Source organism: Trematosphaeria pertusa (genome assembly GCF_010094035.1).
Source record: "Trematosphaeria pertusa strain CBS 122368 unplaced genomic scaffold BU26scaffold_7, whole genome shotgun sequence".
NCBI lineage: Eukaryota > Fungi > Ascomycota > Dothideomycetes > Pleosporales > Trematosphaeriaceae > Trematosphaeria > Trematosphaeria pertusa.
This window is the reverse complement of record NW_022987218.1, coordinates 366132-390390: the sequence shown is the minus strand read 5'-3', so window position 1 is coordinate 390390 and position 24259 is coordinate 366132. Positions and strand designations below refer to the sequence as shown.

The window sequence follows — 24259 nt, the reverse complement described above, 5'->3', positions numbered from 1 at the left end:
GGGGCCTCTTCAGCCTGCCGTTCGGCATCAGACTCGCCAGAGTCGGCGTAGCTCGAGTAGTCGTCCAGGTCATCCTCCTGCTCTTCGAAGGTATTGGCCCAAGGCATCTTGATTCACGTAGCTGTGGTCGAGCGTTAATGTGCTTGTCGACGATCGGGGAGTGGTCAGTCCAAGTATGGAGAAGGTGACAAGTCGAGAATGCTGGGAGGACGAGAAACTTGAGCGTTTGCTTGCTCTGAGGCGTTGCGCCGTGTCGCAGGAGCAAACGGAGGCAGGCGCCCGCTACTGGTCAAGGCAAGCCGAGCACCTTTACTTGCTCAATCACCTGTGATCGCGACATTTCATCGTTCACCAAGCCGACCAACGCTCCCTGAAAGAAGATATGCCTTCACGGTGTTTGAGTGTGGCTGGGAGACGCGTTCAAAGTCAAGCGCGGCTGACTCAGCAACGCCAACTCACGTGCCTCGTTCCCAATCAGAACTCCTCCACCCTCCACCTCACCTGTCAACAAACACCACCCAATATCAACATCAAACATGTCCGAGGAAGAACCCAGGAGTATCCGCGCGCTATTCTTGACTGCCGAGCGCCTCCGGCAAGACCTCTCCACCGGGCCCGACTCAAACTCTCCCACGTTCCAAGAAGCCCTCTCCACCGCCATCGCCACCTACGAGCAATGTCTCACGCTCTCGCAAAAAGTCTCTCTCTTCTCGCCAAACGAGACTCTAGAAGACGTCTCGTCGAATGATCTACAGTAAGCCACACTCAAAATCCCACAATCCCACCTTCCTTATCTTCCCGGCGGCGCCACCTCCCCCCATCCCCACAATGTTCCGAGTTTCGGTGAACTGACGACGCCCGGCAGGTACATGTCCATCTGCTATCACTTGGCAGAGCTCGTGCAGAAGCTCCGGAGCAGCGGTGGGGTGCAAGAGCGGAAGAAGAATTTGCTGCGCGCTAGGGATCTCTATGAGCGGTTTTTGAAGTTGCTGGATTCGTACGATGTGCTTGGCAAGGCGAATGCGAGGTTATTGGAGGCGTATCTAGAAGATAGGGAGCAGTTTTCTACGGCGGGCGCGCGGGATGCTGCCGCGCGGAGGGAGGCGAAGATAGGGCGGTTTCGCGAGGAGAAGGACTTGAAGAGGAAGTTGGAGGTGAGCCGCTTCATCTCGTTTGTGGGCGTGCGCATGGTGGGCTAATGTGGGCCACAGTATCTCCAGCGAAATCCCAAGGTCGCAGAACAGGACGAGCAAGCAGTCCGGGAGCTTCATCTAACGAATCTAGCTTTCATGGTGCATCAGACGTTCGCATCACTGGAGTCTATGGCGCAGGAACTGCACATCATATCCCTTGCGCCATCCGCGCCACCACAGGGTCCGAACGCCAACGCACCCACACTAGATGCGCGGCAACAAAACAATAACAACCCCCAAAACCGCGACACCTATTCGGACCGTCTCGACACCCAACTCCCAGGCCTCAAATATTCTGGACCCATTCTCAGCAGCGACGGCAAACCGCTCCGGCCATTCACGCTTCTAGACACCCGCCAGCACCTGCAAAAAGGCGTCTTCAGACCGGACCATAATCTGCCCACGATGTCCATTGACGAGTATCTGGAGGAAGAGAAACGGAGGGGCGGGATTATCGAGGGCGGCGGCGAGCAGTCCGGAATCCGACCGGAGCCCGATGAGGACGATCTTGATAAGGCGGATGAGGAGACGCTGAAGGCGCGTGCGTGGGATGAGTACAAGGAGGACAATCCCAAGGGGTCTGGGAATACGCTGAATAGAGGATAGCTGTGACGATCGTATGGAATAGAATAGGATAGTCTATTTTATCAGATACCCCTCTGGTTCAGCCTTGCGGACCGATTCATGTCAGGTTCTGTCTTGGGAGGACCCTGCGTCGATCCTTCGCACCAAAATGAAACGAAACGCGATCCCCCAGATATGCGTGTCATGCTGAGAGCCGGTCGGGCGCTAGGTCGGGCCATCTCGTCAACATCAATTCCAGCAGAGCTTTAGAGAGAACTTGGTAAGCCTGTCTTTATGTCAGCCTCGTCCTTCCAGCATAACTTTCTTTTCTTTGCACTTACCAGTGCATCCAAATGCAGCCCATCCGTGAAATACCCCTTCCTAAACTGCTTCGCCGTCTTCAGCCCACATCCAGGTAACCTCTCCTCATCATACCTATCCTCCGCCCCTCTCCCTTGATCCTCCAACCCCGCATCCACCAACTTCCTCCAATAATCCAACCCCGCCACTCTCCCAGTCTCCTCATACTCATTGGCAATCTGCATGATCTTCTCAGCATACCTCTTCTTGCTCAAATACGTCCTATATCCCCTCTCCGCCTTCGGATCGCCTCTCGCTGCTTCCATAGCCGCCATCATCGTAGGTCCAAGATCCATGTCGTCAACTTCCCCATCTTCCAGAACCGGGTCTGGGATGTTGATAGGCGGCGGAGTGATCAATACAATCTTCGTATCAGGCAAATTGTCCTGGATCAGAATCGTCTCCACGAATTCGCGAATGTTCGCTTCGAATTTGGGCAGTGCGACATATTCCCCGTCCCCGATGAGGCAGGCATCATTCGCGCCGAGGAAGATGGTGACGAGGAGCACAGACGGGGTATCCGGATCGGTCGTTTTCTCAATCATTGCCTGGAATTCGCGTTTGATGTTCTGGGATGTGTAGCTGAGTTGTTAGCCGGGGGGTGCGTTCTGCAAGTGTAGGTATCGGACTTCGTGTCCGGGTCACGACTCACCCTGCGTAGCCTGATGCGGCATGTTAGTATGCAAGAATTGGTTGGGTGTGACGGTGGGTTACACTGGGCTCACTCACCCTCGTTGATGATCTCGACTTTGCCCTCGTACCAGCTTTTCAGGTACCAGCCGAAGCCTTGTGTTTCCTCTTCGAAGCTCCATTCGGTGAGGGAGTCGCCGAAGAGGACGAATTGGGGGAGTTTCTTTGAGCTCATGCTTCCCATGCTCTCCTGACGGTGGTGACCCGCCTGCCCAGCGCTCCAAGGTTGTAGGCGCTGAGGTGGGGCTGACTGGGATGGTGCCTGGAGGTTTACTTAAATCTTAGACATGCATAGCGCTTCGCATTGTGTCGATCGAGAATGGCGAGATTTACGAGTAGGAGCATGTGCCTATGAAGAGGCAGACGTTGGAAGGAAGGCTGCGGCCTAACCGAATTAAATATAGTAACCTAAGAACGGCAGGAACTACCCAAGTAGCGTCACGTGCTACTCTTTGCCTCCAAACATTAATGCGACCTTCGAATATTCATATCACGTTCATTGTGCCTTCTTCGTAGCATTGTACTGTGCCAATAGCGCAGCTAGTTGTTTCGATGAAGAGCTCTAAGCGAGGAGCAAACTAGCTCAATGCTACCCGTAGCGAGAACGAGCCTTGCGGTGATTAGGCCGCCTGAATTGAATCTTAGATATATTAAGATGGATATATTAAGATGGCCGGCGAAAGATAACGGCTGGCAGGGAATGTATCAAGCTGTTGACATGATGTATTTGCGTTGAAGTTTGTGCGAGATGCAAAGCTCCAAGACGGTGGTAACTCCTGGCCAAATCCGGACTTCTTAAGCCTCGCCGTGATCATGTTTCGTTTCCTCTCTCAACGGAGTTCTCATGAAACATTCAGTTGACCTTTTCCGTCGATTTGCAGCTGTAACAAAAGGGATCGAGAGACAGCGTTGTTGTGCGCCGCGTACACCGGAAATCAACTGTACTGTACTACCGGACAATGTCCAACACAATGAGAGCGGAGCGATCAGCACATCTACCGGCGTGAACTAATCGCTAACCCAAGTCGCGTTCCTGCATTCTTGAGGAGCTACCGCTTCGTTCCGCTTCGCCGGGCTGCATTGAAAGTGTATTCATCGAGGCGAGGCGGAGCCTTTGAATCTTTGCCTCTGGGGGATTCACAACCGGGCCTGTGTCCCAACCAGATTATTCGAGAACCCTGGGCCTGCATGCACGCACTCCCAGGATACCGCTGTGTCGGTAATTGTCGAACGGCTGAGGAAAGTTCTGACAGGGCGCCGCCGTATTCAACGAGATCGAGCATGCGGTCCGATGCAACGTCTGCCCCCTTTCCTTGCGCTTGTCCGAATGTCGCTGACTGCAATTCGATAGTCATGCCACCAATGAGCCTGATGTGGTATATGGGCCGTGGCAGTGGCCTAGAGTTCAGAGACTAGGGTAGCACTGCAGGAATGTAGGAGATACAATATGAGAAGAGGACGCTAGGAGAGCAGACGGACCGAGACGGGAGAGATAACGGCGTGGCTGGCATACGTAATTCGCGCCTCGAAGCAATTGAAGAGAGAGCGGGAATCTTGGGACTGAATCGGTCGAAGGCCGCCACACGGCTGCAACCTCCCACCGCAGAAGGCGAACGGCTCGCCTGTTCCTGGCGGGCGTGCATGAGGTTGGGCGGTCGCTGCACCAGCTCCGTGGGGCCCTGATAGAGTCCTCGGTAGGCGCTGTGGACAAGCATCGACGCCACACTCTGATGGGCTGATGGGGGATTGCTCCACTTGGGCTTAGCATCGCAGCTGCATTGCTGACGCGCCCAGCACGCGCGGTCGAATAAATAGCCACTGGGTAAAGTGACACAATCTCGTTGATGAAGTGCTCGGAGCGGGCCAGGCAAAGACTGTCGTTGGGTTGGGAGCCAGGCGCGTGAAGTTGGGATGTAGGGGACGCAGCGGGCCACAGCCGGCGCAGATGCACTGATAGGCCTGCTCAATGTTACCAAACTCTATCATCAGAGCAAGGGCGCCGGCGCCGGGAGGCCGCGGGATAATTCTGTCCGTGCGCCGGCCGTTCGATGCCAAGCGTGATCCATGCCGCATCGCAAGGGACCGTCCACCATTCGTTCTACGCGTCTCACAGTCTTATTACTTTTCTGCTGGCACTGCTGGGATGCCGCCCTCCGCCCCAAGTCCGCTAAACAGCCCTGATGCCGTCACTCCGGACCCTGGCCGCCGCCATAAGGTTATTGAATTCCCGCTCGCGGCCTGTCCCTCCACTTGCCGCTGTCACTCCTCTTAGCACTTCACTATCTCTCGCGTAGCATGCTCACATTTCCTTTTGGCCAACTCTTTCCCTCGCCGTCTTGCTGCTCACACGACATTCCTGACCCGGACTCAAAAGGCGACCAATGACCGAATAGAGCAGCTTTTGAGCTTCTGACGCAGAGTCGCAACTCAATATGGCTTCTGGGTAAGCGCCTTCCCTGGCATAGTCGCGCCTTCCCCACCTCTGAAGCCCTGCGGAGGATCCTGACATAATGCAGGTCAATGCGGGAGACCATCAAGGCTCTCACCTCGACCTTCTCTGCGCCCACTGTGCCCTATCCTCTTCCCGACGAGCTCCGCGCGACCGTGGAGGGATTCCTAGAGCGCTATGACGATATCGAGGACCACGATTCGCAACGCTTCCACGAGGACCTGCTCTCGCTGTACATGCGCCATGTCGCCGGCAGCCCGGAGAAGCAGGGTCCTTTCCTCGGTGCACTGCGCCTGGCGCGGCCGGCACTCAAGGGCGAGTCAAGGTTGAGCGAGTGGTGGAACCTGGTGATAAAGCCCACGATCGACACAGTTGGACACAAGAGGCACGAGGTGGAGGATGCGGAGGCATTCCTGCAGAGCATATTGGTCTACGATGCAGAGGAGGATACGGATGGCGAACACGCACGCCTCTCAGGCCTCTTCACCAGGAAAATACTCGAGCTCTACCTTGCGCGGACCAAGGTGCCTTCGTCGGCAGAGGACGTCGTGTCTCCAGAGGACGACTACGTTTCGCATGAACTCGAGTCAATACTGGTAGCTTTTGGGCGCAGGAAACCGAAGGTATGTCTCTCAATCGCATGTCTTAACCTTTAAGCGTTGCTTCCTAGCGAGATCTTCTTGGTGCGCTTTGCTTAGGCAAGCTATTCTTGAACCTATCCACTCACCTACGCTATTATGCTATATTACGAGGACAGTCTTTCCATCTTATATCCGTATCTGACTCGCCTTCAGGATCTTCTCCTTGCTGTGGACGACCTATTCGTGCAGAAGCAGCACCGCATACAAGCTCTGTATCTGTTGAATGCGTTCGTGCGACTGCAAACGCCTCATCTCCATCTGGTGCTCGAGACACCCCTCATCCAGCACCTGGAGAAATGCTTGTTGATCGATACCTCCTCTACCGCCATTGGGCTAGCCTTGGTGGCCCTTATCATGTTCCTCCCGCACATCACTGCGGCCTTGACATCTGATCATCACCTCCCGAAGCTCTTCCTAATCTATAGCAGGATACTTTGCTGGGACAAGTTCGGTGGTCCGGAGGATTCGACGGGCTCGGACGAGGCTCAAGAAAAGGATGCAGAGGAAAGCTCGGAAGAAGGCGACTCGGAACCGGCTTGGGACCAATTGCAACAGTCGATGGACTATCCTGATACCTCTCCCCCTACGCTTCTTCATTACTTCACCTTCCTGTACGGCCTTTTCCCGCTCAACTTCATGAGCTTTATACGGAAACCCAGGAAGTTCCTCAAGTCTCTGAACTTTCCTGGCGCTGACGACTTTGATCTGGACCAGGATCTCATCCATAGCCGGACAGAACCCTATCGACGCGTTCACCTGTTGCACCCCAACATGTTTACCACCACTATTGAGGATGAAATCACGGAGAATCGATGGCTGAAGAGCGACCCTGCGGACGTGGTCATGGATTGCATGGACCTGTGCGTGGCTGTCTCTACCACACTGGACGATCCTGGACCACCGCCAGCTACGAAACTGCCTGACCTCCCCGTGCCGCCAATTCCTGATGCCCCTGCTGAATTCGCTCTCGATGATGGGACTACCGCCAATGAATCGGCAATTAGCTGGAGAAACACACAATCAACGATGTTCGCCCAATCAACGAACGATCAGCCGGATATGCCCGAGAGTTTCGAGATCCCCCCAAAGTCGAAATCGGTCAAATCTGCCCGATCCGCTTCTCCGCTACTGAAATGCAGGGACGTGATGGACTCGCCAACACTCCCTCCAGCAAAGGAGAGCCCCAGGAAGCAGAACTTCCTCGGCGCTCCTTTAGCGGCCCCACATCGTGTAGCGGCACATTCGTCGAGCCTTGAGGACTTCGCGCAAGCTGTGGGCGCGTCAGGCTCGCCTACTCATTCGGAGTTCCAGAATCAGAGCATGGCTTCCTTGCAGCGGGAAATCATGCTTTTGCGAAACGACTTGAACTTCGAACGTTACCTGAAATCCCAGCACCTGGCTCACATCGGGCAGCTCCAGCGAAAGCATATCAAGGAGGCAACGGCTGAAGCAGACACTCAGAACCTGATCAATACGAACAAGAGCCTGAAAGCGAAGCTCGCCAAAATGAATGAGCAATACGCTCAGCTGAAGAAAGAGACTCTGACCAGCAGAAGTCAATCGAAGAAGTGGGAAGGCGAGCTCAGCGGGAAGGTCCGCTCCTACAGAGACGATCAGAGGGTCTGGCAGAGCGAAGAGGAAAACCTGCGCTTCGAACTCAAGAAGACTCAGACGGACTGCGAGCACCTGAAGAAGATCGTGGAGAAGGCAGAAGCCGAGCAGCTACGGGCCCAGCAAAGGACACAAGCACTGGAATTCGAGCTTGAAGACTATAGTAACATGCGACGCGAACTGGAGGCTGCTCAAGACAAGATCATCTCGTACGAAGACCAGAGCAAGGAGCTCAACTCGCTCATCCAGCAACGCAACGAGCTACGAAACGACTTAGAGATTGCGAACATGCGCTTGAACAGCCGCGAGTTGGAGCGCGAACGCTCTATCAAAGCCTACGAGCGGCGAATCATGGAGCTTGAGTCACGATTGCAAGCAGTGGAGAGGACTTCTGGCAGACCAGGGCAGCTCCCTTCATCCGTACAGCAGATGCTTGATTCAGCAATGGCCGCCAACAACGCCAAGTTAGAGAAGATGAAGAAGATGTATCACCACATGCAGGATCACAAAACCGAGCTCGAAATCAAGTATCACGACCTTGAGGGCGAGCATCAAGCGCTTCTCGGCCGCCTCCGCAGCCTTGAGAAAAGAGATTATCCGGAGGAGAAGGATGCCATGAGTCGCAATTTCAGTGTGCGCTACAGCACGGCTTATGACTCCAAATACCTCCCGCCTCTATCGGCTGAGCACGCTCCCCCAGAAGCTTACGATTTCTACCCTGAATACCAGTCACCGATATCTACGAGCAGCCCGTCGACCCCAGTGTCCCCGCCGCGACCGGTGCGACTTGAGTCACTGCCCACCCAGACCCGCCGGGAGCCACCAAATGTGGGATTCGGCCAGGACCTCTCCGCAGCTTACGACGCCTCCCTCAACGCCCACTTCCAGGCCCAGTCCCAGAAGGCACCCGAAACTGTCCACTCAAGTAACAAGAGTACTTTCTCCGTCGATACCAGCAGCAGCAAGGGAGAGAAGAAAGACAAGGTGGTGCCGAAGTCCGAGGTCCGTGTCTTTGGTCGGGGTAAGTATCACAGTCTATTGTCAGAGACATGCATAAGCTAACGCAGAAGGCAGGCGGTGCTCAGAACATCGGCAAGAAGGTCAAAGACCCCAAGGAGCCAAAGAAACCAGGACAAAGCAAGACGGGAGGCTTTCGGGGCCTGAAGGGCATCATGTAAGGAGTAAACGGCGCAGCATCCACACCGTCAGCACTTCTTGACTCGGCATTCGCTTCTCCACCTTTATTCGATACACCAATCCGCGCACCAAGTGGACTGCAGTCTCACTAGATCGACCACCACAAAGTCCTTCGGAGTCGTACGCGCCACACAACATGAAGTGAAAAAAGTACCTTGCATTCGGCATACCACCCTATTGAGTGAAAGGCTAATGAGGCGACCTGCATACGCTCCCCACCAAACCTGTACCTCACCCTTCCGTCAGCGGGTTACACTTTCACCTGTAAATCTTTTCGGACATACATACGCTCGTCACCGGCGGGATCTTTCAATGCGGCAAATTCAGCGATTAGATCACGCAGCAGTCGACTCCTATTTCCTTCGTCATTTTGGGGGGTTACGACTTTCACGGCGTCGGACGTTGGGTTCACAGGACCCCTGGGCACGAATTTTCACGACTGGGATGGCTGTTTGAATCATCTATTCAAACTTTCTCATTTGTTCTCGCGCGATACCACCCTGGTTTCTATTCTACCGGCTTTGCATCGCTGTGCATGTTTCAGTCCTAGATGCACTAACTATTCGTTTCGAATGTATCATATTGCTACTCGCCGCGCCTGAATACCTAGCGTGCCAACCCTCGACGCAGTGTGCTCAACGTTGTCACGCTGCAGTGTGAGCAAATAGTACGTTTGAGGTTTTCCTCGTCCCAAGCCAAAAATACGGCCCCCACAGTGCTTTTACCGCACAGGCAACACCCCCGCCATCGCGATGCGATCCTAGCAGCCGCCCGCTGCCGAACTCTATTCGCCAGATCTTATGTTTCATGCTATAGCTATATCACGTACCCGACTATGATCTGTTTCAAGGGTACCGTTTGCTATACTGGTACATATCACATGCTGCTAAGGTTCGAAACTTCGCCTGGGGAAGACGAGAATACCCACTTCGGGTTCGTGTTCGCTAGTGGCGACGACACGAGACGGTTAGATGCAGGGCGGGTTTTTTTTGCTTTTGCTGAGGTCAACCGAGGTCGAGCTGTTTGCCATGCTTCTGTTTTGGGTGCCTTGCATTTGACTCTACTGTGTGTGTTTCTGGGCGGAGGTTTCCGCACGTGTTATGCAGGGTTCCAAGGTTTGCCAGGCCGCCTTCGAGGTCATAGACTTTTGCGTTGACGTTGCGGGGAGAAAAGATGTCTCTTGGGGGAGGTTTCGCCGATGGCCGCGATGAGGGACGAGGGAGCCTGTTGGTGACGGTTCACTACGAAGTTGCGGTTCGACGATACCGCGACGCAGGCCCGACCACAGAGCATAGCGAACGTTGGACAGAACAGAACCCAAAGGTTATGCGTTGGGCTACGTACAGTTAGTACTACAGTACAACGTGCGGATCGGGCTGATGATGAATGGCACAATGTGCCTTCGACGACCCGTCCCTCTCACTACTGCCCATCCCGTCGCAAGGCGGGAGAGGGGAGAACGTGCTGCGCTGCCACCTATAGCAAACCAACAACATCCCCTCAACCCCTCTCCCCTCACTCCGAACGAACAACGCCTCAAGACGCGAGTAGTTCCCGTCCATTTCGTACCGCAAGAGCGGGAGGAGCATTTCCAACCGCTCAAGCCCACAAACAAGCCCACAACACCAACCCAAGACCCTTCTCCCGCTTGCTGACGCCAACACGGTCTCCTCTCCCGTCCATCTCAAACACAAAACTTTATCATCAGCAACTCGTCGCTGCTATTCTACACCTGATCGCCCATCCCGGCCAACTCGTTTCCTCCAATCCCTCCTCCGATGCTTTCGCCATTCCAACTAAGATAGATACCGTCTCGATAGATCATCGCAAATTCTACTCGTTTTGCCTAGCATTGCATAAATCCAGCATCCAGCAATTCGGGCGAGCAATGCCGATCGCAACACCCACGCACTGGGCCGGTAGGTTCATGGTGCGCGATGCGGACGTGGACCCTGTTTTCATCGATTTGAAAGCGTGGGGAGGGGAGTGGGGAGGAAGCGCGAGGCGAAAACACGGCAGGTTTTCGGAACCCGGGGGGCGGGGGTTTTGTGGGAAAAGAAAATATAACAGACATGCAAGCGCAACAAGAGACTAAGAACCTGCTTTGCGGAGATAAAAGTAGCTGCATGTCTGCGCACACCGCTTCATGATAACGATACGGCGCCATTGCTGTTATGCGGGTTGATCTCACCGGGATGGCAACGTTAAAAGAGAGGAGCGATGTGTGAGAACGGCCTCTTTGGTTCGACCTTGTTATTTTGATTGATTTTTTGATACATGCTAGGTACCCTCGATCTGCTTCCCAAAGGGCGAATGCGATGGGGAGACCATCATGTTCACCATTTGGGTGTTTCTCAACATGCTCCACCTTGTCCTTGCTGAAATCCATTCTCCGCTCTTCCCCTTGATGATGTCTTCACCGTCCGGTGAGACATCCATGACCACGCAAGCTTTCTCTTTCATGACCCGACAGTAAATTCCGAACCATGCAGAGGCCTTTGACAGGCCTTGAAATGCAACATGACGCTGTGACGGTATGTGTGACGGTATGCAGCAAACCATGCGCCATGAAATGCTGAAAGAAAAAAGATCCCAGAAATGCTGGCAGAACTTAGGAAATGGGGTATCGTCCGTGGAAAACGCCGAGTGCTCCTCCGGTCATGCTCATGCTGCAATTCAATGCAGTTCATATCCCCCATAGTTGAAACCGCTCCTCAGGTACCGGCCATCCTCTTCGAGTTCAACAGGGCGTCGCTCCTCCCTCACGGGGACAGCGTAATCACGGGGCGGGAGAGCTCGTCTCTCATACCCCCTGTCAAGCTCAGGTATGTAAGCTCGAGACGACTCTCTTACGGGAACGTGGTAATACACAGTTCTCGCGTCACCGCGAGGAGGTGCAAGAACGTATGATGGGTTGCTTGGTCCAGCCATCATGCGTGGAGGGGCAGGTGCAAAGACCTCTCTGCCTCCGCCGTAAAGCGGTCGAGTTGGGCTAGAAGTTAGATTAATTGTCTCAACATAAGGTTGCACTCTGTGTCGACCGTACGAATCCATGGGCTCGCGGTCGCGAATCTGTCGGGGAATATCTGGTTGGGAAGGCGCCAACCGCATGTATGCATCGCTCGCATCATAGATGGGCTTCAGCCGTTTGGCGGCTTGCGGATGATTACCCTCCTCTGCATGGTACATTGACACAGGAAAATCTTTTCTCTTGGGCGATTGAACCTCAGCATAGCTGATAGAACCGGAGTTGCGATCATGCCGGAATTGAGGCGGGGCGTCTGGAGCGCGACGTGGAGACGACACACCGTCCGCCTCACGCTCGACGGACGGGAGGACAATATCTTGCTCGGATGTACGCCTGGAGGGTGCTAGCGTTGGCCTACTGGTACGGTTGCCTTCAAGTGAGTTCACTCGCCGCGGGGGCTGCATATATCCTTCCCGCACATGAGGCGCGACAGGATCAAAATCTCCGCTGCGAGGGCCGTAGTCTCGCGACGGCCTCGCGTGTCCTTGGGGCTCCTCAATGGGTTCAAGCTGAGAATATTAGTTGCTGATGGTGAAAGGGAAGGGAGATACTCCAGAATCGGCCTTCGAAAGGACGATGCTCCGTGTACTCACGTTGTACATCCGCCCGTCAGAGCCGCGCCCTTGCATGGGGTACGCTTCCCTCGCGACGGGCTCAAATACTGTACTTCTCATTCGCCTGCGGCAATGAGTCATATTCCAATATCTTTTAAGATCGAACACTTACGGGTCCATAGGTCTGCTGTGAACAAGTCGAAATGCCTCGGGCCGGAACTTTAGAGCTAGCTCAACCGCGGCGACAGGTTGGGGTGCTCGGCTGGGAGCTCGAAGGGTTTGTGCAACAGGGTAAGCAATTGGTGGAGCTGCGTTAACCGGATAGCGATAAGGAGCAGGCACTGCGGGAACGATAATGGTCCTCCGCGATGGTCGGCTCGCGTAATGGAAGTCTCCTCGAGGCATATCAACGTATTCCGGTTGAAGCTCCCGCGCCGTAGCTCGATGAGAGACGATCTCCATGCTCGACTCGCGCCCGTCACCGTCCGAAGGGGTATCTCCATCAGCGGACTCTTCGTCCTCGTCGTCAAGGACGATAACTTCACGGAAGGTCTCCTCCAGCTCGTGGCTCTCGTCACCCGCCTCATCTCTCCACTCTTTCAGCTTGGCGAGTGAGACGTGCTCCACCCTCGACCGCGCTTCGGCCCACGATCCGGTCCTTAGTATATTATCGTACTCTGTGTATGTATGACGGATATGGGCGACGACAGCAAGCTGAACTCGGCGGGCTAAGGGGAGCTCTTTTGCGTTACCCACTCGATTCGTTCCCTGTCGCATGTTAACGCTTTATCTTCTACTACAATAGCAATATGTACCTCTTCAAAGGCGTGATTAACGATCGCTGCCAGATCTGCATCAGGGATTTTGGGAAATAGCTCCCGCACGGCACCCCGAATGTGATCCTTCGTCTCCGTTTCAGCGACAGGGCGGCCATGGAGACGCTTCCGCTGTGTATACTCAGCTATATGCCGAGCGATGAAGTCCTCGCCGCCACGATTATTCTTCTTTAGGGAACCGGTATGCCGGTCATAATCGTATCCGAACTTGGTGCAACCCAACTCGATGATCTCGTTGGGAAAGTGATGTCCGATTCGGTGGACGTGGTGAGAGATCTTCTCTGGATCATGATGCGCTTTGTTTTTTGGTTTGGCCTAAGCGTATGTTGGAATATGGTCAGAACGCATAGAGAGTACACTGCTTACTGAGACAATGTGCACATCGAGATTCCGCTGCCGGCACTGTTCCTTGCACCACTCGGTGAAATCCGGATATCCGAGACGGACGAAGCCAAAGCCAGTGGGGGCGTTATCCTCGTATGTCAACTGCGAGGGTGTTAGTTAGCGAGAGCCATGGTTAGAAAGTAATGTGGCGACGGACGATTGACTGGAGTTTCCGCTTCTCTTGGGTGACAGCCTCGAGGATGATCTTGTACGGCTTCTTCTGCTTGTGAACAGGCCGCGGGCGATCAAGCGTCGCAGGCTGATGGACTCCACGATGGGAGTTTGCGTGTGAGACTCTGGTCATGGTGTTGGCGTGTGATGAATGCCATAGATCACGCAACAGGTGACTGAGAGCCGAGTCTATGGGAGCTGCAGGCTGTACTGGTGAGCGGTTAGTACTGCTTGTCGCACATCTATAGGTAGTCTCTGATAGTGTGCAATATGCCTATGCGGCGCCTACAGGCCCCGACTCACTGAGGTGGGCGAGCGGGTTGTGGTGGTGTATGAGCGGAAGAAGAGGCGAGGTTGCAGGCTGAAGAGCGGTAACGGTTCCAAGCGCCGTCGGCGCGGGACCATATTTCTCCGTGCTTCTGTTCTGCCCAATCACGGTTTACTCGCATTCCGCTACCATCGAATGTTTCCCTACCATGTCCAAACAGGATATTATTCACGCCTACAGGCATCTATATCGTCAGGGACTGAGAGCCGTTCAATACTCCAAGCCAGCCCGCTACACTTTGCGAGACCGTCTCCGTCTAGCCTTTCGCAAAGCCTCCGCGTCCGATTTCGATACCCAAAAAATCAACAACACGCTTGAGTTCCTACAGTACGCAACGATACAGAACGGCTTAGAGCATAAGATTGTCAAGAATCTTCTATTTGTCTGGTGGAATCAGGAAAGAGGAGGCAAAGCCAGACCACGGTCAAGGATCCTGTGAGAACAATCAGGTATTGTGCCCTACTACGCTAATGGTAACCAGGACTCAGGACGAAGTCCAGATCAAAACCACCACCTTTGATTCCCTCAATCATAACATACGGATGCTTAATGAAAGCATGGGCATGTGCATGCCAGCAATGACCGTTCGAGACCCGAATTGAGACTGCCTCGTCGCCTAGCGCTTGGATCTACGGAACACCTGCCCGCCCTATACATACCACAATAGCCTACAATGAGCATAGAAAGGCATGTTTATGGAATATGTCTCGTGCCATTAGGAAGTGGGAGAACGTCTGTCAAGTCTCCTAGGTCTGGAAAGGAGCTAGCCGAGGCTCAGCATGCGCTCAGAAGAAGTCGTCTAGGAAATCCTCGTCCCGGTTCTGGTTGCTTGACTCGGCAATGTTCTCCTCGGACATGATGTCGTCGTAGGCATGATCTCGCTGCCACGCCTTCTCCTTCCTCTCCTTGGCCACTCGTGCCTCTTCCTTCTTCTGCAGTCGGGGTTAGTAAGAGCCGAGCGGCATGGACAACGAGAGGGGTTGAGGCTAAGTCGAAGGTGGGCAATGAGAGAGACAGTACATGAGAATGTGAGGAATGTATTTGGCTTGGTGGGAAAGACGAGTGGGAGGAAATGCAATATAAGCATCTGGATACAAGAACACGAAAATGAAAATGCAGATGGACGGAAGACCTGAAGCAACAAATGTAAATCCACTCACCCTTGCCTGCTGTGCGTCCCTATCCCTCTTTCTGAGCTCTTTCTGCCTATTCTCCTTCTCCATCCTCAGATCCGGGTACTTCTCAACCTTAGTCTTGTTGAGGCGATTAACGATGGGGTTCTCCCTCTTCTCGACGTGTATCCGCTTGACCTAGCATAGCTTCAGCCACGTAATGGCAAGCAGCTTGACAGGGTAGACCAACCTTCCTCTGATCCTTGAAGCTGACCTGCCCCACAGCCATACTCCCATCCTTCTTCAAGTTCGACCACGGCGTATATACGATTGTGATGTTGTCTTTCTTGTTGCCTGCAGCAGTATCAGTACGTGAACCAAAGTCTGACCGTTCATACTCAGGCCTCGGGTTACATAGCACACCTTCAATGCTGTTCGCCTTGGTTAACTGCGCGCAATCCACCAGCAAGTCCTTGTCGATTGTCTCCCAATCCTGACCCTCCGGTAACCGCACGTAAATATGCGCCGAAGAGAGATTGTCGACGTGGAACCACACATCTTCTTCCCAGCCATACTTTATCAGCTCTTCGTCTGCAATCAGCGTTAGTAACCGCACGTAATCGACGTCGAGGAGGTCACTTGATGCGTACTTTCTACCTTGTCCTTGCCTACGTATATGAACGCCGCTGGAGAGACGGTATTCGAAGAGAAGTAGTAGACCATAGTGACAAGCTCTGAAGTGAGGTAGGATCCGCAATCGCAGTTCCTGAGGCCCAGAAGTGTAGACCTTAGTTTCTAAGTGGTGAATTTGGGGGGCACGTGGTGGGGTTATATGGCGGGGCAAGCCACTTTTGCGCCACAGTGTGGCGTCCAATATCTTCCCGAGGACAATATTCTCTAGATGTAGTCTATTGATCAGAGAGCTAAGCAAAATTATGCGGCATTCTCCGAACATTCGCGTAATGCAGTGATGATGCGGTACCCTGCTATACCTTATGCCGAACAGATATACATAGTTCAAGATGAGCTCACCGCCCAATTGGGCGTATTCGCAAGTAACGAATCCGGGCATTCTATTTTGGAGGCCTTCGGTGGATAAAGGCGATTTAAATCTGTCTCTGCAAAGCCGCTTCTAAAGACCTTCAATAGATGAACATAACTAAGGCATGTTAGTGTATCACGCCCTCTGGTCTTGGATGCAACACAACTGCTTTTATGCGGGGCAAGGCATGATATTGAGCTAATTTTTCTTGCGCTCCACTAACCAAGACAGCAGACGTCTTTGGCAGTCTTGTTGGGTAACTAGTTCCACATAGCGACAACTTCAATGCCGGCATTCGTATCATTACTCATACATTTTTTGAGGTTCCCGGAGCAGCTTCATGGGGCATGCCTCTACTGAGCTCCCCTCTTGTTCAAGAGATCCTCCTGGCTCATATCCTCCTCACCCGGTGCAGGCCGCACACCATGGTCGGCTTCGGTCGCCCTCGCGAAGTCATTCCTCTGCTTCGCGTGCTTATAGTATTGATCCGAACCCTTCGCTCGTGGATCCATTGGGGCATCGTCTTCTCACTGTTAGCGCTTATTCTCCCGCTCAACATAATGGATATCGACTTACCGAAGCTCTTCTTTTCGATATTGGAAGGCATCTGGTCGCCTGTGCCTGTCATGATTTCGCCCGTAGTTCCCCTATCTGCTGGTCCTCTAGGGATATCGAACGCGTTGTCCGCAGCATGGGCTGGGTTTGGGTGGGAGAAATCCTGCGGCGGAGGGTTCGCTTGATCAGGTCGAGCGACTGAGGGGATGGTGCGCTGGACGCCGGCATCTCCTGGGATTGAAGTACCCTTCTCAGCCATGTCTTCGAGACGGCCGCCTTGGTGAGGGTCTGGCGCCATTGTGGATATGTTGATGTGCGAAAAGCTTCAGGTTTGTATGGTAATTGAGAGCGTTTAGGCTTATGGGGGAGAGTGCAGCGGTTGATGCCAGCTCGGAACGGCCTCAAGGGCCATTATGTAGTCTGCTTAACCGCAGAGCCTCGGTGGTTGCGTCATGATGAAAAAGGTGTCGTCAAAGGGATCGGACTGTCGATGAGCTCATTCCCCGATCGAGCATGATGAGCAGAGGACAGCCCAATAGGCAGTGCTAACGAGTTAAGGACCAATGCGAGTGTGTACAAGGTAGCCTGGAGGTCTCTAGCTCTTTGCGGCAAGGTGCTCCACGGACTACATATAGGAGCTTAGTAAGGCTTGTTGTCACGTGCAGGATTCCCATATGCGGGGTGCGGGCTTGAAAGCGCGACTCGAAAGTTCAGTAAACACCCACCGCTCGAACAGTCTCCCAACCGATATACGCCCAATCGACACAGCTTCAATTCAACCGTGCCACAGTCAACATGCCCTCCGAAGCCCCCGCCCCCTCGCAAGACGTGAAGCGCAAAGCCGCCCGCGAAGTCATCGACATCCTGCACGAAATCGCAACACTTCTCGTACGCCTCCTCCCGTGCCTCCTCTCTCGTTTTAATCTAATACCAACACTTTGCAGAATACGCACCTCGATCGCCAACAGCTCTCCTACTGCGTGTCCTTAATCGAGAACGGCGCGAATCCTGAGGCACTCGCGGTATGTACCGCGCCGCACCGATCCCCCTCGCGCGCGGCGCATCACAAAACACTACGTGTAAACACCAGTTTGCTAATAATGGGGACAGAACGTCATAAGGCAGCTTCGAGAGGAATACGCGACGGATTCTGTCGATGGCGGAGCGGAGGAAGTAGGCGCGCGCTGACCTCGAAACGACACACTGGTTACATTGATGTCGCATTACCACCCTCGACCCTGTCAACACGACTCTACACTATATTCACAAGCCAAAAACGCATTGTTTCACCGCACTGCGAGAACGATACTATTGTTGGCTCCTTGGCACCCGTCTTATCAGCGAGCTACGGAAAAGTCGCATGTGAGCAATATCCAAGCATGCGGGGCAACGCACCGGACATCCCTGCCAAGGGTGTGAATGCATCGTTATCAGTAGGCAACCCGACAGACCCGAACGACATCCATGACGCGATAAGGTGTGCGAGGGAACCTGGGTGGCAGAACCAGCTAGCTTAGGGCCTGCCTGGTCGTTGGGACCGACTTCATTTACACAGCTGACGACGACTGATGGGGCCAAAAGGGAGGTGTAAATAGTGATGGATTGATATGGACGCTGAACGAGGGTTCTATGCGAAGTGAGGGTATCTCTTGGAATGGAAAACCGCCCTGAAACAATGCTCGCCGTGCTAAGCTGTCGTGATGGGTGAAGACGCAGATAGACGCAGAGTCTATCTGCTGCCCCAAGTAGGAGACGAACGCCGCTGTCTGAAATTTCCCTTCTCATCCGCGACCTTCTCAAGCCTTTTCTCCGCCCGCGCTTCCTTCTTATTCAGGAACCCGTTATAGAGACCGGGGAGAATCCTCTTCGAATCTAAAGCAGCATTAGCATCCTATCCCAAACTTCCTCAGAGCGTATGAGATAGAGCGTATGAGATGTGAACTTACTAGCATGGTCCCTCTCAAACACAATCCCATCCGCGCCCCTCTCCCCGGCCACCTTTACCGCCTCCTCCAACAATCCTTCACCCACCCCCTTTCCCCTGTACTTCAGCTTGACTGTCCAAGCCCGTACAACCGCTTTCCCCCTGCGCCTCCTCCCACCGCGCAGCTTCTTCGCAGCCTCTGCATCTGCCCAGCCCAGCACCAAAGCTCCGATGACTTCCTCGCCCCATTTCACGACGATCAGTCTGTCGTCGCCCAGCCAGTCCCAATTGATCTCCTCCGCGAGCGTGAGGTACCCGCCGGTTGCGAAACGCACGGCGGTCAGACACGCCATTGTGATACCGCCGATTGTAGTGCCGAGGAGGTATAGGTCGTCTGTCGTATGCCACATGCGCTGGGCCAGAATCGCAATGACCAAGAAGTACGCCGCTAGATTGACAGGGTGGAAGATGAGCATCTTGCTCGCGACCTGGCGTTGCTGAGCGACTGAATCGGCGACAAGCTTCAAGCCATCGATGCGGTCATCTTCGGACTCTGCGGTGTATGTCGTGAGGGACGGGAGCTCGTTAGAAGGAACCGCAGGCACAGGCGCCTCGCGCGAAGACATGATTTCTGTTGCTGCGGGCGACGGGTACGGGTTGTTGTAGTGCGATATCGTGTGGAACGACAGCGGCGATGGAGGCGGAAGTGGGAGGTGAGCGTTGTGCGGTCTGAAGCTATTCGGTGTGCCGAGCGGAGACGGAAGATCAGGATCGATTCGCAGATTCGCACTCAGCGAGGTAAGAAAAGCTGCGATCCCTCATCAGTAACCTCTTCCCTATCTCAAACCCATCTTCAAATGTGAAGAAAAATTTTGTGGCCTGCATGGTCTAGGCTCTCAGCCGCAAGAAGCACTCAACCACCACCAACAAACAAAGAATATTTGGCAAAAAACATACCCGCACTCGTTCGAAACCCTGGAATCGCAGGAATGAGCTTGTCGGTATTTGCGTAGTGATTCACCACGACCGTCTCTTGACCCAGAAACCTCTGTGGATACGATGTCGGCGTAGGAGGGACCTTCAAGTGACTGGGAGGAAGTTGGCGGGCAGGCATCATGAAGTCAAAATAACCAAAACAATTACATAAACAAGCGCCGACCAAATGCCCTAAAAAAAGGAATTACGAAAAAAGGCTGGCAGGAATCCGTGTTCGTCTGAAGGGGAAAGGTGAAGAAAAATGGTAATGGAGCATTTGCATGCAACAGAACTGCCTGAGGGCAACAACGTGCCTATATCAGTGGCGCCAAGCAAAGAAAGACCAAACGCACAAGCCGAGTCGGAGAGAGCCAGAACGATCGTCGTGACCCCCCCAGGCCTGCTGTTCGGTTCGCTCCCATTGGCCCAAGCTGTACGTGCGATAAGCGTCGGAGCACTCGCATCTCTCGAATCCGCTACGCCAGGCCCAGGTCATGCAGGTCTTCCTTTAGGCCAGCCAACAAACGCCGCTTCCTCTCTATCTGAAGGAGAGGAGAGGCCAGATTTTGCGTTGGACTGAGGGGCTAGCGATGGTGGTTGGATGTGGCTGCTAGCGGATGGACAGACAAGCCCACAAGACGAGCAGCAAATGGGTAACGCTACGCGAGGCGGTTCATAAATCTGACACTGAAACGAACCCACACAAAACACCTCCTCGTCGTCTCAGCTAATAACCCTGCACCCCTGCACTTTTTCGAACTGACGCCATCCCCCATCAGCAACGCCTCTCCCCACCCGTGCGGCGGTCCCGCATTGATGCTGGACTTTGCACACCTCTCCCTCCATTGAACTTTTCGCATGCCAAGCTCATGCCTGGAGGCGTTCGAAACCCTCTCGGAGACCAGCTCTGCGAGATTGTGTGATATGAACATGATGCACGCCGCTCCGTTTAAGTCCAGCCGGCAAGCAAGCGGACAAAGAGTGAGCACGATCGAGCCAATTACATAGCACACCCTTACGCAAGCTGTCTCCACCGGCAAAACAAGCCTTCGACCACAAGAGACCCGATGCCTGATGCGCACGAAAAAGTCCCGCGCTGAGACCAACCCTTGGCCGGGACCGAGTACGCTCACGTGCGGCCCATCCCGCCCGACCTCGGGAGGGCATAAGGAGGGCATAAGGAGGGTTAGAATATCATATATGCGTATAAGCCTAGGTTATACATGCAAGCAAACGCATATGTATTTCTTTCTTATGGCTAGTACTAGCTCTTCACCGCATGCCAAAGCATGTCCTTATCTACATCCGACGCGCCCTAATATCTTCAGTCGCTTCCATCCATACATTGTGATGCCGCCCTCCGCTAGAAGCCTCACCCAAAGTACACTACACGAATCGAGTATTCGCCGTCTGCAATATGTTCAAAAGGGAAGACAGAACCGCCAATCTATTCCGCAAAGCAAGTCAGCCGCCCCCGCTTCAAACAGACAACCATGATGATGCAATAGCCCGAAACCCAAAACGCCCGCTCTTTTATCGACAACGCCGTCGTTAATATTACCACAAATGTTAGGAGTTCAGTGTCTGAAATACGCAGGCTTCATGCTTCTGAGGATTTTCCTCGTGGTGGACACCGGAGCGGAAGGGGCGTCGTCTCGCCATTGGAGCGAAGCCGCCCTGGGAGTTTGTTAACAGAAAACCACGACAACGGAAGCAGTAGAAGGAGTGAGCTTCGGGGATTACTTCTTCTGCTGCGTGTTCGGCGCTGACGCGGATCCAGAGCCAGGCTCAAGCGTATGCTCGTGGTTTTCCGCCCGCAGCACCCTCCCGCCTTCTTCCTGCGAGCACACTTGGCTGTTCTTCACCCATTTGTCTTCGAGGATTTCATCTAGGGTAGCGCGCTTCTTCGGGTCCACTTCGAGCATCCTGCCGATGATGTGTCTACTCTCCCGAGGCAGGAGCCGCAAAAGCCGCCATGGACCCTTGATCACCTGAGGCGGCTGCTGTTCCTTGTTCTGGCCATTAGCCGGAGAGGAGGTTGGGCGACCCTCGTTGGTCACGGGTTCCGAGTGAGCAGCATCTTTGCGATGATGGTGGCGATGTGTGGCAGCTGATTGATCCGATGGTTGACGAGAAGCAGGTTCGGACTGCGGCCCGTATTTACGACGATCGTCGTCTCCCGCCTCCGAACTAAGGTCTGTAGCCGACTTCGAGGGATGCGTGATAGATCTCGGTCCATCATTCGGCGGGGAGACGAACAGCTTGTAGGAGTTGTCGGAGACACGCGGGGCTTTCCATGGGAAGCGGCGCAACGTCATACAACAGAAAATAATAGCCAGAGACCAGATATCCGTGGGTTGCGGGTCGTACTTCGACATGTCGTAGACTTCTGGCGCCAAATAGGGATCTGAGCCAACAATGCCTAGAAAGCATTAGCGACAATAACAGAGCAATCTGAGGTAATAAGACTTACCGCTCGCGAGCACAATGTCGTTCTCAAAAGGATACCGGAACACAGCAGCACTCCCAAAATCGATAATCTTCATGATACCGTGCTCGTTAACCACCACATTATCCAACTTCAGGTCTCGGTGCGCTAAACCCATGCCGTGCAGATAAGTCACTCCGCTCAGAATCTGGAGCGTACAGCAGCTGATCTCCTCGCGACTCATTTTCCCAGTCATCACAATCGCGAAGAGATCGTAGGGCGCGTATTCCATCACGACGTAGTAGTTCCCTTTCTCGCTTACGAGATCCATGGTCTCGATAATATTGCCGTGATGCAAGGTGGATCCTATGCAGAATTCTGCCGTGACCTTCTTGTTGTACTCCTTTTCTGATTCATATGAGTGTCTCGGCCTGAACTGCTTCACAGCGAACGTGACTCCATCGCTGCTTCTCTTCATCAGACGCACCGAGCCTCCGGCGCCAGAGCCAAGCACTTTACCGAATTTTCCGTACTTGCTCTGAAGCCCGTGATCGTCTGCAAAAGGGACAGCAACCGAGCCATGGGAGATCGGTGGAGTCATGGTCCCGGTCTTCTTTGGCTTGGTCCCTCTCTCTCTCATAGATGGTGCTGGCGACTGACCGCGCTTATGCTTATCCTTATCTTTATGTTTATGCCCCCCGAGCTTGAAGAATCGTTTCAATTCGGACATGGAGCCGTGATGGTGTTGTTTGCCGATGGCAGACCGGTGGTCGCTGTCGTCGGCCGAGCCATGGCGATCGTGAGGTTTCGAATTACCGCCGAACAAACTCGACCTTTTGTGCTCGTTTTCTAAAGCAGTTCCCCTCGAGCGAGGCAACGTGGTGGAGGATGCCGTGGGCGAGTGGTTGGGTCTCCGGCCCTGAGCGCCACCAAAGACAAACCGAGCGTCAAGAGCGTCTAAATTCCTAGGCTGCGGCGGGCGTTTGGCACGAGAGTATGGGTCATCTCTGTCACCTGCTGGAGTAAATGGTCTGCTGTACACCGGTGTCGATGTTCCTGGCGAATGCTGTCCCGGGGTCCGACCTCCGGCTGATCCGGATGGGCTTACGTCGCGGGACGGAGGCACTGAGTCACCTGTCGGGCCAACCTGGAAGCTGGTAGGATGCTTCAGGTGCGGTCCAACGACGCCTGGCATGTCAGATATGGATGCTGGTCGCGGAGACTGCGGAGACGACCTGGGTGAGTGAGGTACCGCAAGCGACTGAGGTCTCCTCTCGTTGCTGCTATGCACTGCATCCATCGACGTAGGCGGCGGTTCGTGGGGAGGGGAGATTTGCGGGGTCATCATGGCCGGATCTTTCCTCTGCTCTCCAGCAATGACAGGCTTTTCATCTTGCGAAGATGTGCCTGCTGGAGTCAGCGGCGGTGAATGCATTGCGGAGACGGGAGGGGATGGACGAGGACCAGTTGAGCCGCGGTGGGCGGAATGAGCCGAGGGCGTACGCGACGCTGGAGAGGGCGATGGAGCCTGGAATTGTCAGTTGAAATACGACTGTAGTCCAGAGCCTTTACCTACTCTTGAGGCGGGAAGGGAGACGGGCTCATATGAGAAGTTCTCCATGCGCCGGGCCTGACACCGAGACTTCTGTAGCGTCATTGACAGGTTCCTGATCTCCTGTTCTGCCTCGGGGCTGAGGGCCTCCTTTGCCTGTTCGCCTGTACCGCTGAGGGTCGCCACATGCTGCAGCGCGCTGTCGGGTTCGATCTCTTGGTTGACATCGCTGAAGCGCACCGTCTGCGGCGGTTCTTGGGAATTCGTGGGCATGGTTCGTTACACGATGAGGATACCTGCTTGAGTTAGTAAGCTTAGTGCGCGATAAGAGATTGCCTGCGCTGGATGTGTCTCACACAACGTGGAGCGGCCGACGGAATAGTGTGAAGCTCTACTCCGATTGAGCGCCGCGCAATGCACTTCAGAGAGCGATTGGCACCGACGGAGTCTTCGGATAGGAGAGTGTGGGTAACACGCGCTGCAGTGAGCGTGGAAAGAATGGGATGCGAGAAGAATATGGTGGTTGCGGCTAGGGAGTGTCCGAAGGCGTCATGAGCACGCGCCCCGCGATGATGATGATGATGTCGAAGCCTTACGGCGCGGGAGCCCTCGGAAGCGCCACAAATCTGGCACGAGCGACGCGAGCGTGAGTCCGGCGCGGGAAC

At 54.2% G+C, this 24259-nt stretch overlaps 13 protein-coding genes across 13 annotated transcripts; 6 read left to right on the top strand and 7 right to left on the bottom strand.

The window, feature by feature from the left end:
- The first annotated feature begins 501 nt into the window (after positions 1–501).
- BU26DRAFT_518970 (type 2A phosphatase-associated protein 42) lies at positions 502–2204 on the top strand. Its single transcript, XM_033828937.1, has 4 exons — positions 502–754; positions 866–1154; positions 1212–2042; positions 2098–2204. Exons 1-3 carry the CDS (start codon positions 537–539, stop codon positions 1797–1799), a joined length of 1095 nt encoding a protein of 364 aa, XP_033683758.1. The 5' UTR covers positions 502–536; the 3' UTR covers positions 1800–2042; positions 2098–2204.
- On the bottom strand, positions 1960–2982 carry BU26DRAFT_427458 (SGNH hydrolase; the record flags this gene model as incomplete). The annotated part of the gene is made up of 3 exons (XM_033823731.1): positions 1960–2043; positions 2099–2699; positions 2843–2982. The coding sequence occupies 3 exons, from the start codon at positions 2980–2982 to the stop codon at positions 1960–1962; spliced, it is 825 nt and encodes a 274-aa protein (XP_033683757.1).
- Positions 2983–5159: 2177 nt separating this feature from the next.
- Positions 5160–8792, top strand: BU26DRAFT_305187 (uncharacterized protein). The gene is made up of 4 exons (XM_033821840.1): positions 5160–5250; positions 5324–5879; positions 6051–8529; positions 8583–8792. Exons 1-4 carry the CDS (start codon positions 5240–5242, stop codon positions 8684–8686), a joined length of 3150 nt encoding a protein of 1049 aa, XP_033683756.1. The 5' UTR covers positions 5160–5239; the 3' UTR covers positions 8687–8792.
- A 559-nt stretch (positions 8793–9351) lies between these two features.
- BU26DRAFT_305189 (uncharacterized protein) lies at positions 9352–9973 on the top strand. Its single transcript, XM_033821841.1, has one exon. It carries the CDS (start codon positions 9541–9543, stop codon positions 9859–9861), a length of 321 nt encoding a protein of 106 aa, XP_033683755.1. The 5' UTR covers positions 9352–9540; the 3' UTR covers positions 9862–9973.
- Positions 9974–11381: 1408 nt separating this feature from the next.
- BU26DRAFT_564450 (uncharacterized protein) lies at positions 11382–12362 on the bottom strand (the record flags this gene model as incomplete). Its single annotated transcript, XM_033833282.1, has 2 exons — positions 11382–12242; positions 12327–12362. 2 exons carry the CDS (start codon positions 12360–12362, stop codon positions 11382–11384), a joined length of 897 nt encoding a protein of 298 aa, XP_033683754.1.
- A 93-nt stretch (positions 12363–12455) lies between these two features.
- BU26DRAFT_426019 (uncharacterized protein) lies at positions 12456–13811 on the bottom strand (the record flags this gene model as incomplete). Its single annotated transcript, XM_033823654.1, has 4 exons — positions 12456–13055; positions 13103–13438; positions 13490–13609; positions 13665–13811. 4 exons carry the CDS (start codon positions 13809–13811, stop codon positions 12456–12458), a joined length of 1203 nt encoding a protein of 400 aa, XP_033683753.1.
- A 343-nt stretch (positions 13812–14154) lies between these two features.
- BU26DRAFT_564448 (DUF1763-domain-containing protein) lies at positions 14155–14608 on the top strand (the record flags this gene model as incomplete). Its single annotated transcript, XM_033833281.1, has 2 exons — positions 14155–14441; positions 14488–14608. 2 exons carry the CDS (start codon positions 14155–14157, stop codon positions 14606–14608), a joined length of 408 nt encoding a protein of 135 aa, XP_033683752.1.
- BU26DRAFT_518965 (DUF814-domain-containing protein) lies at positions 14510–15889 on the bottom strand. The gene is made up of 5 exons (XM_033828936.1): positions 15769–15889; positions 15542–15709; positions 15369–15472; positions 15167–15316; positions 14510–14938 (listed from the first exon to the last, which is right to left on the bottom strand). The coding sequence occupies exons 1-5, from the start codon at positions 15839–15841 to the stop codon at positions 14792–14794; spliced, it is 642 nt and encodes a 213-aa protein (XP_033683751.1). The 5' UTR covers positions 15842–15889; the 3' UTR covers positions 14510–14791.
- Positions 15890–16343: 454 nt separating this feature from the next.
- BU26DRAFT_550682 (uncharacterized protein) lies at positions 16344–17293 on the bottom strand. Its single transcript, XM_033832065.1, has 2 exons — positions 16737–17293; positions 16344–16683 (listed from the first exon to the last, which is right to left on the bottom strand). Exons 1-2 carry the CDS (start codon positions 17011–17013, stop codon positions 16514–16516), a joined length of 447 nt encoding a protein of 148 aa, XP_033683750.1. The 5' UTR covers positions 17014–17293; the 3' UTR covers positions 16344–16513.
- A 137-nt stretch (positions 17294–17430) lies between these two features.
- BU26DRAFT_518963 (uncharacterized protein) lies at positions 17431–18383 on the top strand. Its single transcript, XM_033828935.1, has 3 exons — positions 17431–17603; positions 17660–17737; positions 17826–18383. The coding sequence occupies exons 1-3, from the start codon at positions 17511–17513 to the stop codon at positions 17901–17903; spliced, it is 249 nt and encodes an 82-aa protein (XP_033683749.1). The 5' UTR covers positions 17431–17510; the 3' UTR covers positions 17904–18383.
- BU26DRAFT_518961 (uncharacterized protein) lies at positions 18301–19960 on the bottom strand. Its single transcript, XM_033828934.1, has 3 exons — positions 19597–19960; positions 18662–19447; positions 18301–18587 (listed from the first exon to the last, which is right to left on the bottom strand). The coding sequence occupies exons 1-3, from the start codon at positions 19751–19753 to the stop codon at positions 18445–18447; spliced, it is 1086 nt and encodes a 361-aa protein (XP_033683748.1). The 5' UTR covers positions 19754–19960; the 3' UTR covers positions 18301–18444.
- Positions 19428–20222, top strand: BU26DRAFT_518960 (uncharacterized protein). The gene has a single exon (XM_033828933.1). It carries the CDS (start codon positions 19877–19879, stop codon positions 20192–20194), a length of 318 nt encoding a protein of 105 aa, XP_033683747.1. The 5' UTR covers positions 19428–19876; the 3' UTR covers positions 20195–20222.
- A 1131-nt stretch (positions 20223–21353) lies between these two features.
- BU26DRAFT_504897 (Pkinase-domain-containing protein) lies at positions 21354–23867 on the bottom strand (the record flags this gene model as incomplete). The annotated part of the gene is made up of 3 exons (XM_033826809.1): positions 21354–22036; positions 22088–23570; positions 23619–23867. 3 exons carry the CDS (start codon positions 23865–23867, stop codon positions 21354–21356), a joined length of 2415 nt encoding a protein of 804 aa, XP_033683746.1.
- Between the last annotated feature and the right edge of the window lie 392 nt (positions 23868–24259).

Coding starts and splice junctions, on each gene's coding strand:
- BU26DRAFT_518970 (XM_033828937.1), top strand. CDS start 537: ATGTCCGAGGAAGAACCCAGGAGTATCCGCGCGCTATTCTTGACTGCC. Junction 755..865: donor GTCTCGTCGAATGATCTACA/GTAAGCCACACT, acceptor GACGCCCGGCAG/GTACATGTCCATCTGCTATC. Junction 1,155..1,211: donor ACTTGAAGAGGAAGTTGGAG/GTGAGCCGCTTC, acceptor TGTGGGCCACAG/TATCTCCAGCGAAATCCCAA.
- BU26DRAFT_305187 (XM_033821840.1), top strand. Junction 5,880..6,050: donor TTGGGCGCAGGAAACCGAAG/GTATGTCTCTCA, acceptor ACTCGCCTTCAG/GATCTTCTCCTTGCTGTGGA. Junction 8,530..8,582: donor GGTCCGTGTCTTTGGTCGGG/GTAAGTATCACA, acceptor CGCAGAAGGCAG/GCGGTGCTCAGAACATCGGC.
- BU26DRAFT_305189 (XM_033821841.1), top strand. CDS start 9,541: ATGATCTGTTTCAAGGGTACCGTTTGCTATACTGGTACATATCACATG.
- BU26DRAFT_518965 (XM_033828936.1), bottom strand. CDS start 15,841: ATGGTCTACTACTTCTCTTCGAATACCGTCTCTCCAGCGGCGTTCATA. Junction 15,710..15,768: donor AGGCAAGGACAAGGTAGAAA/GTACGCATCAAG, acceptor CGCTGATTGCAG/ACGAAGAGCTGATAAAGTAT. Junction 15,473..15,541: donor CAAGGCGAACAGCATTGAAG/GTGTGCTATGTA, acceptor ATACTGCTGCAG/GCAACAAGAAAGACAACATC.
- BU26DRAFT_550682 (XM_033832065.1), bottom strand. CDS start 17,013: ATGGCGCCAGACCCTCACCAAGGCGGCCGTCTCGAAGACATGGCTGAG. Junction 16,684..16,736: donor TATCGAAAAGAAGAGCTTCG/GTAAGTCGATAT, acceptor AACAGTGAGAAG/ACGATGCCCCAATGGATCCA.
- BU26DRAFT_518963 (XM_033828935.1), top strand. CDS start 17,511: ATGCCCTCCGAAGCCCCCGCCCCCTCGCAAGACGTGAAGCGCAAAGCC. Junction 17,604..17,659: donor ACGAAATCGCAACACTTCTC/GTACGCCTCCTC, acceptor AACACTTTGCAG/AATACGCACCTCGATCGCCA. Junction 17,738..17,825: donor CGAATCCTGAGGCACTCGCG/GTATGTACCGCG, acceptor TAATGGGGACAG/AACGTCATAAGGCAGCTTCG.
- BU26DRAFT_518961 (XM_033828934.1), bottom strand. CDS start 19,753: ATGCCTGCCCGCCAACTTCCTCCCAGTCACTTGAAGGTCCCTCCTACG. Junction 19,448..19,596: donor AGGGTTTCGAACGAGTGCGG/GTATGTTTTTTG, acceptor GAGGGATCGCAG/CTTTTCTTACCTCGCTGAGT. Junction 18,588..18,661: donor GTTTGAGAGGGACCATGCTA/GTAAGTTCACAT, acceptor ATGCTGCTTTAG/ATTCGAAGAGGATTCTCCCC.
- BU26DRAFT_518960 (XM_033828933.1), top strand. CDS start 19,877: ATGGTAATGGAGCATTTGCATGCAACAGAACTGCCTGAGGGCAACAAC.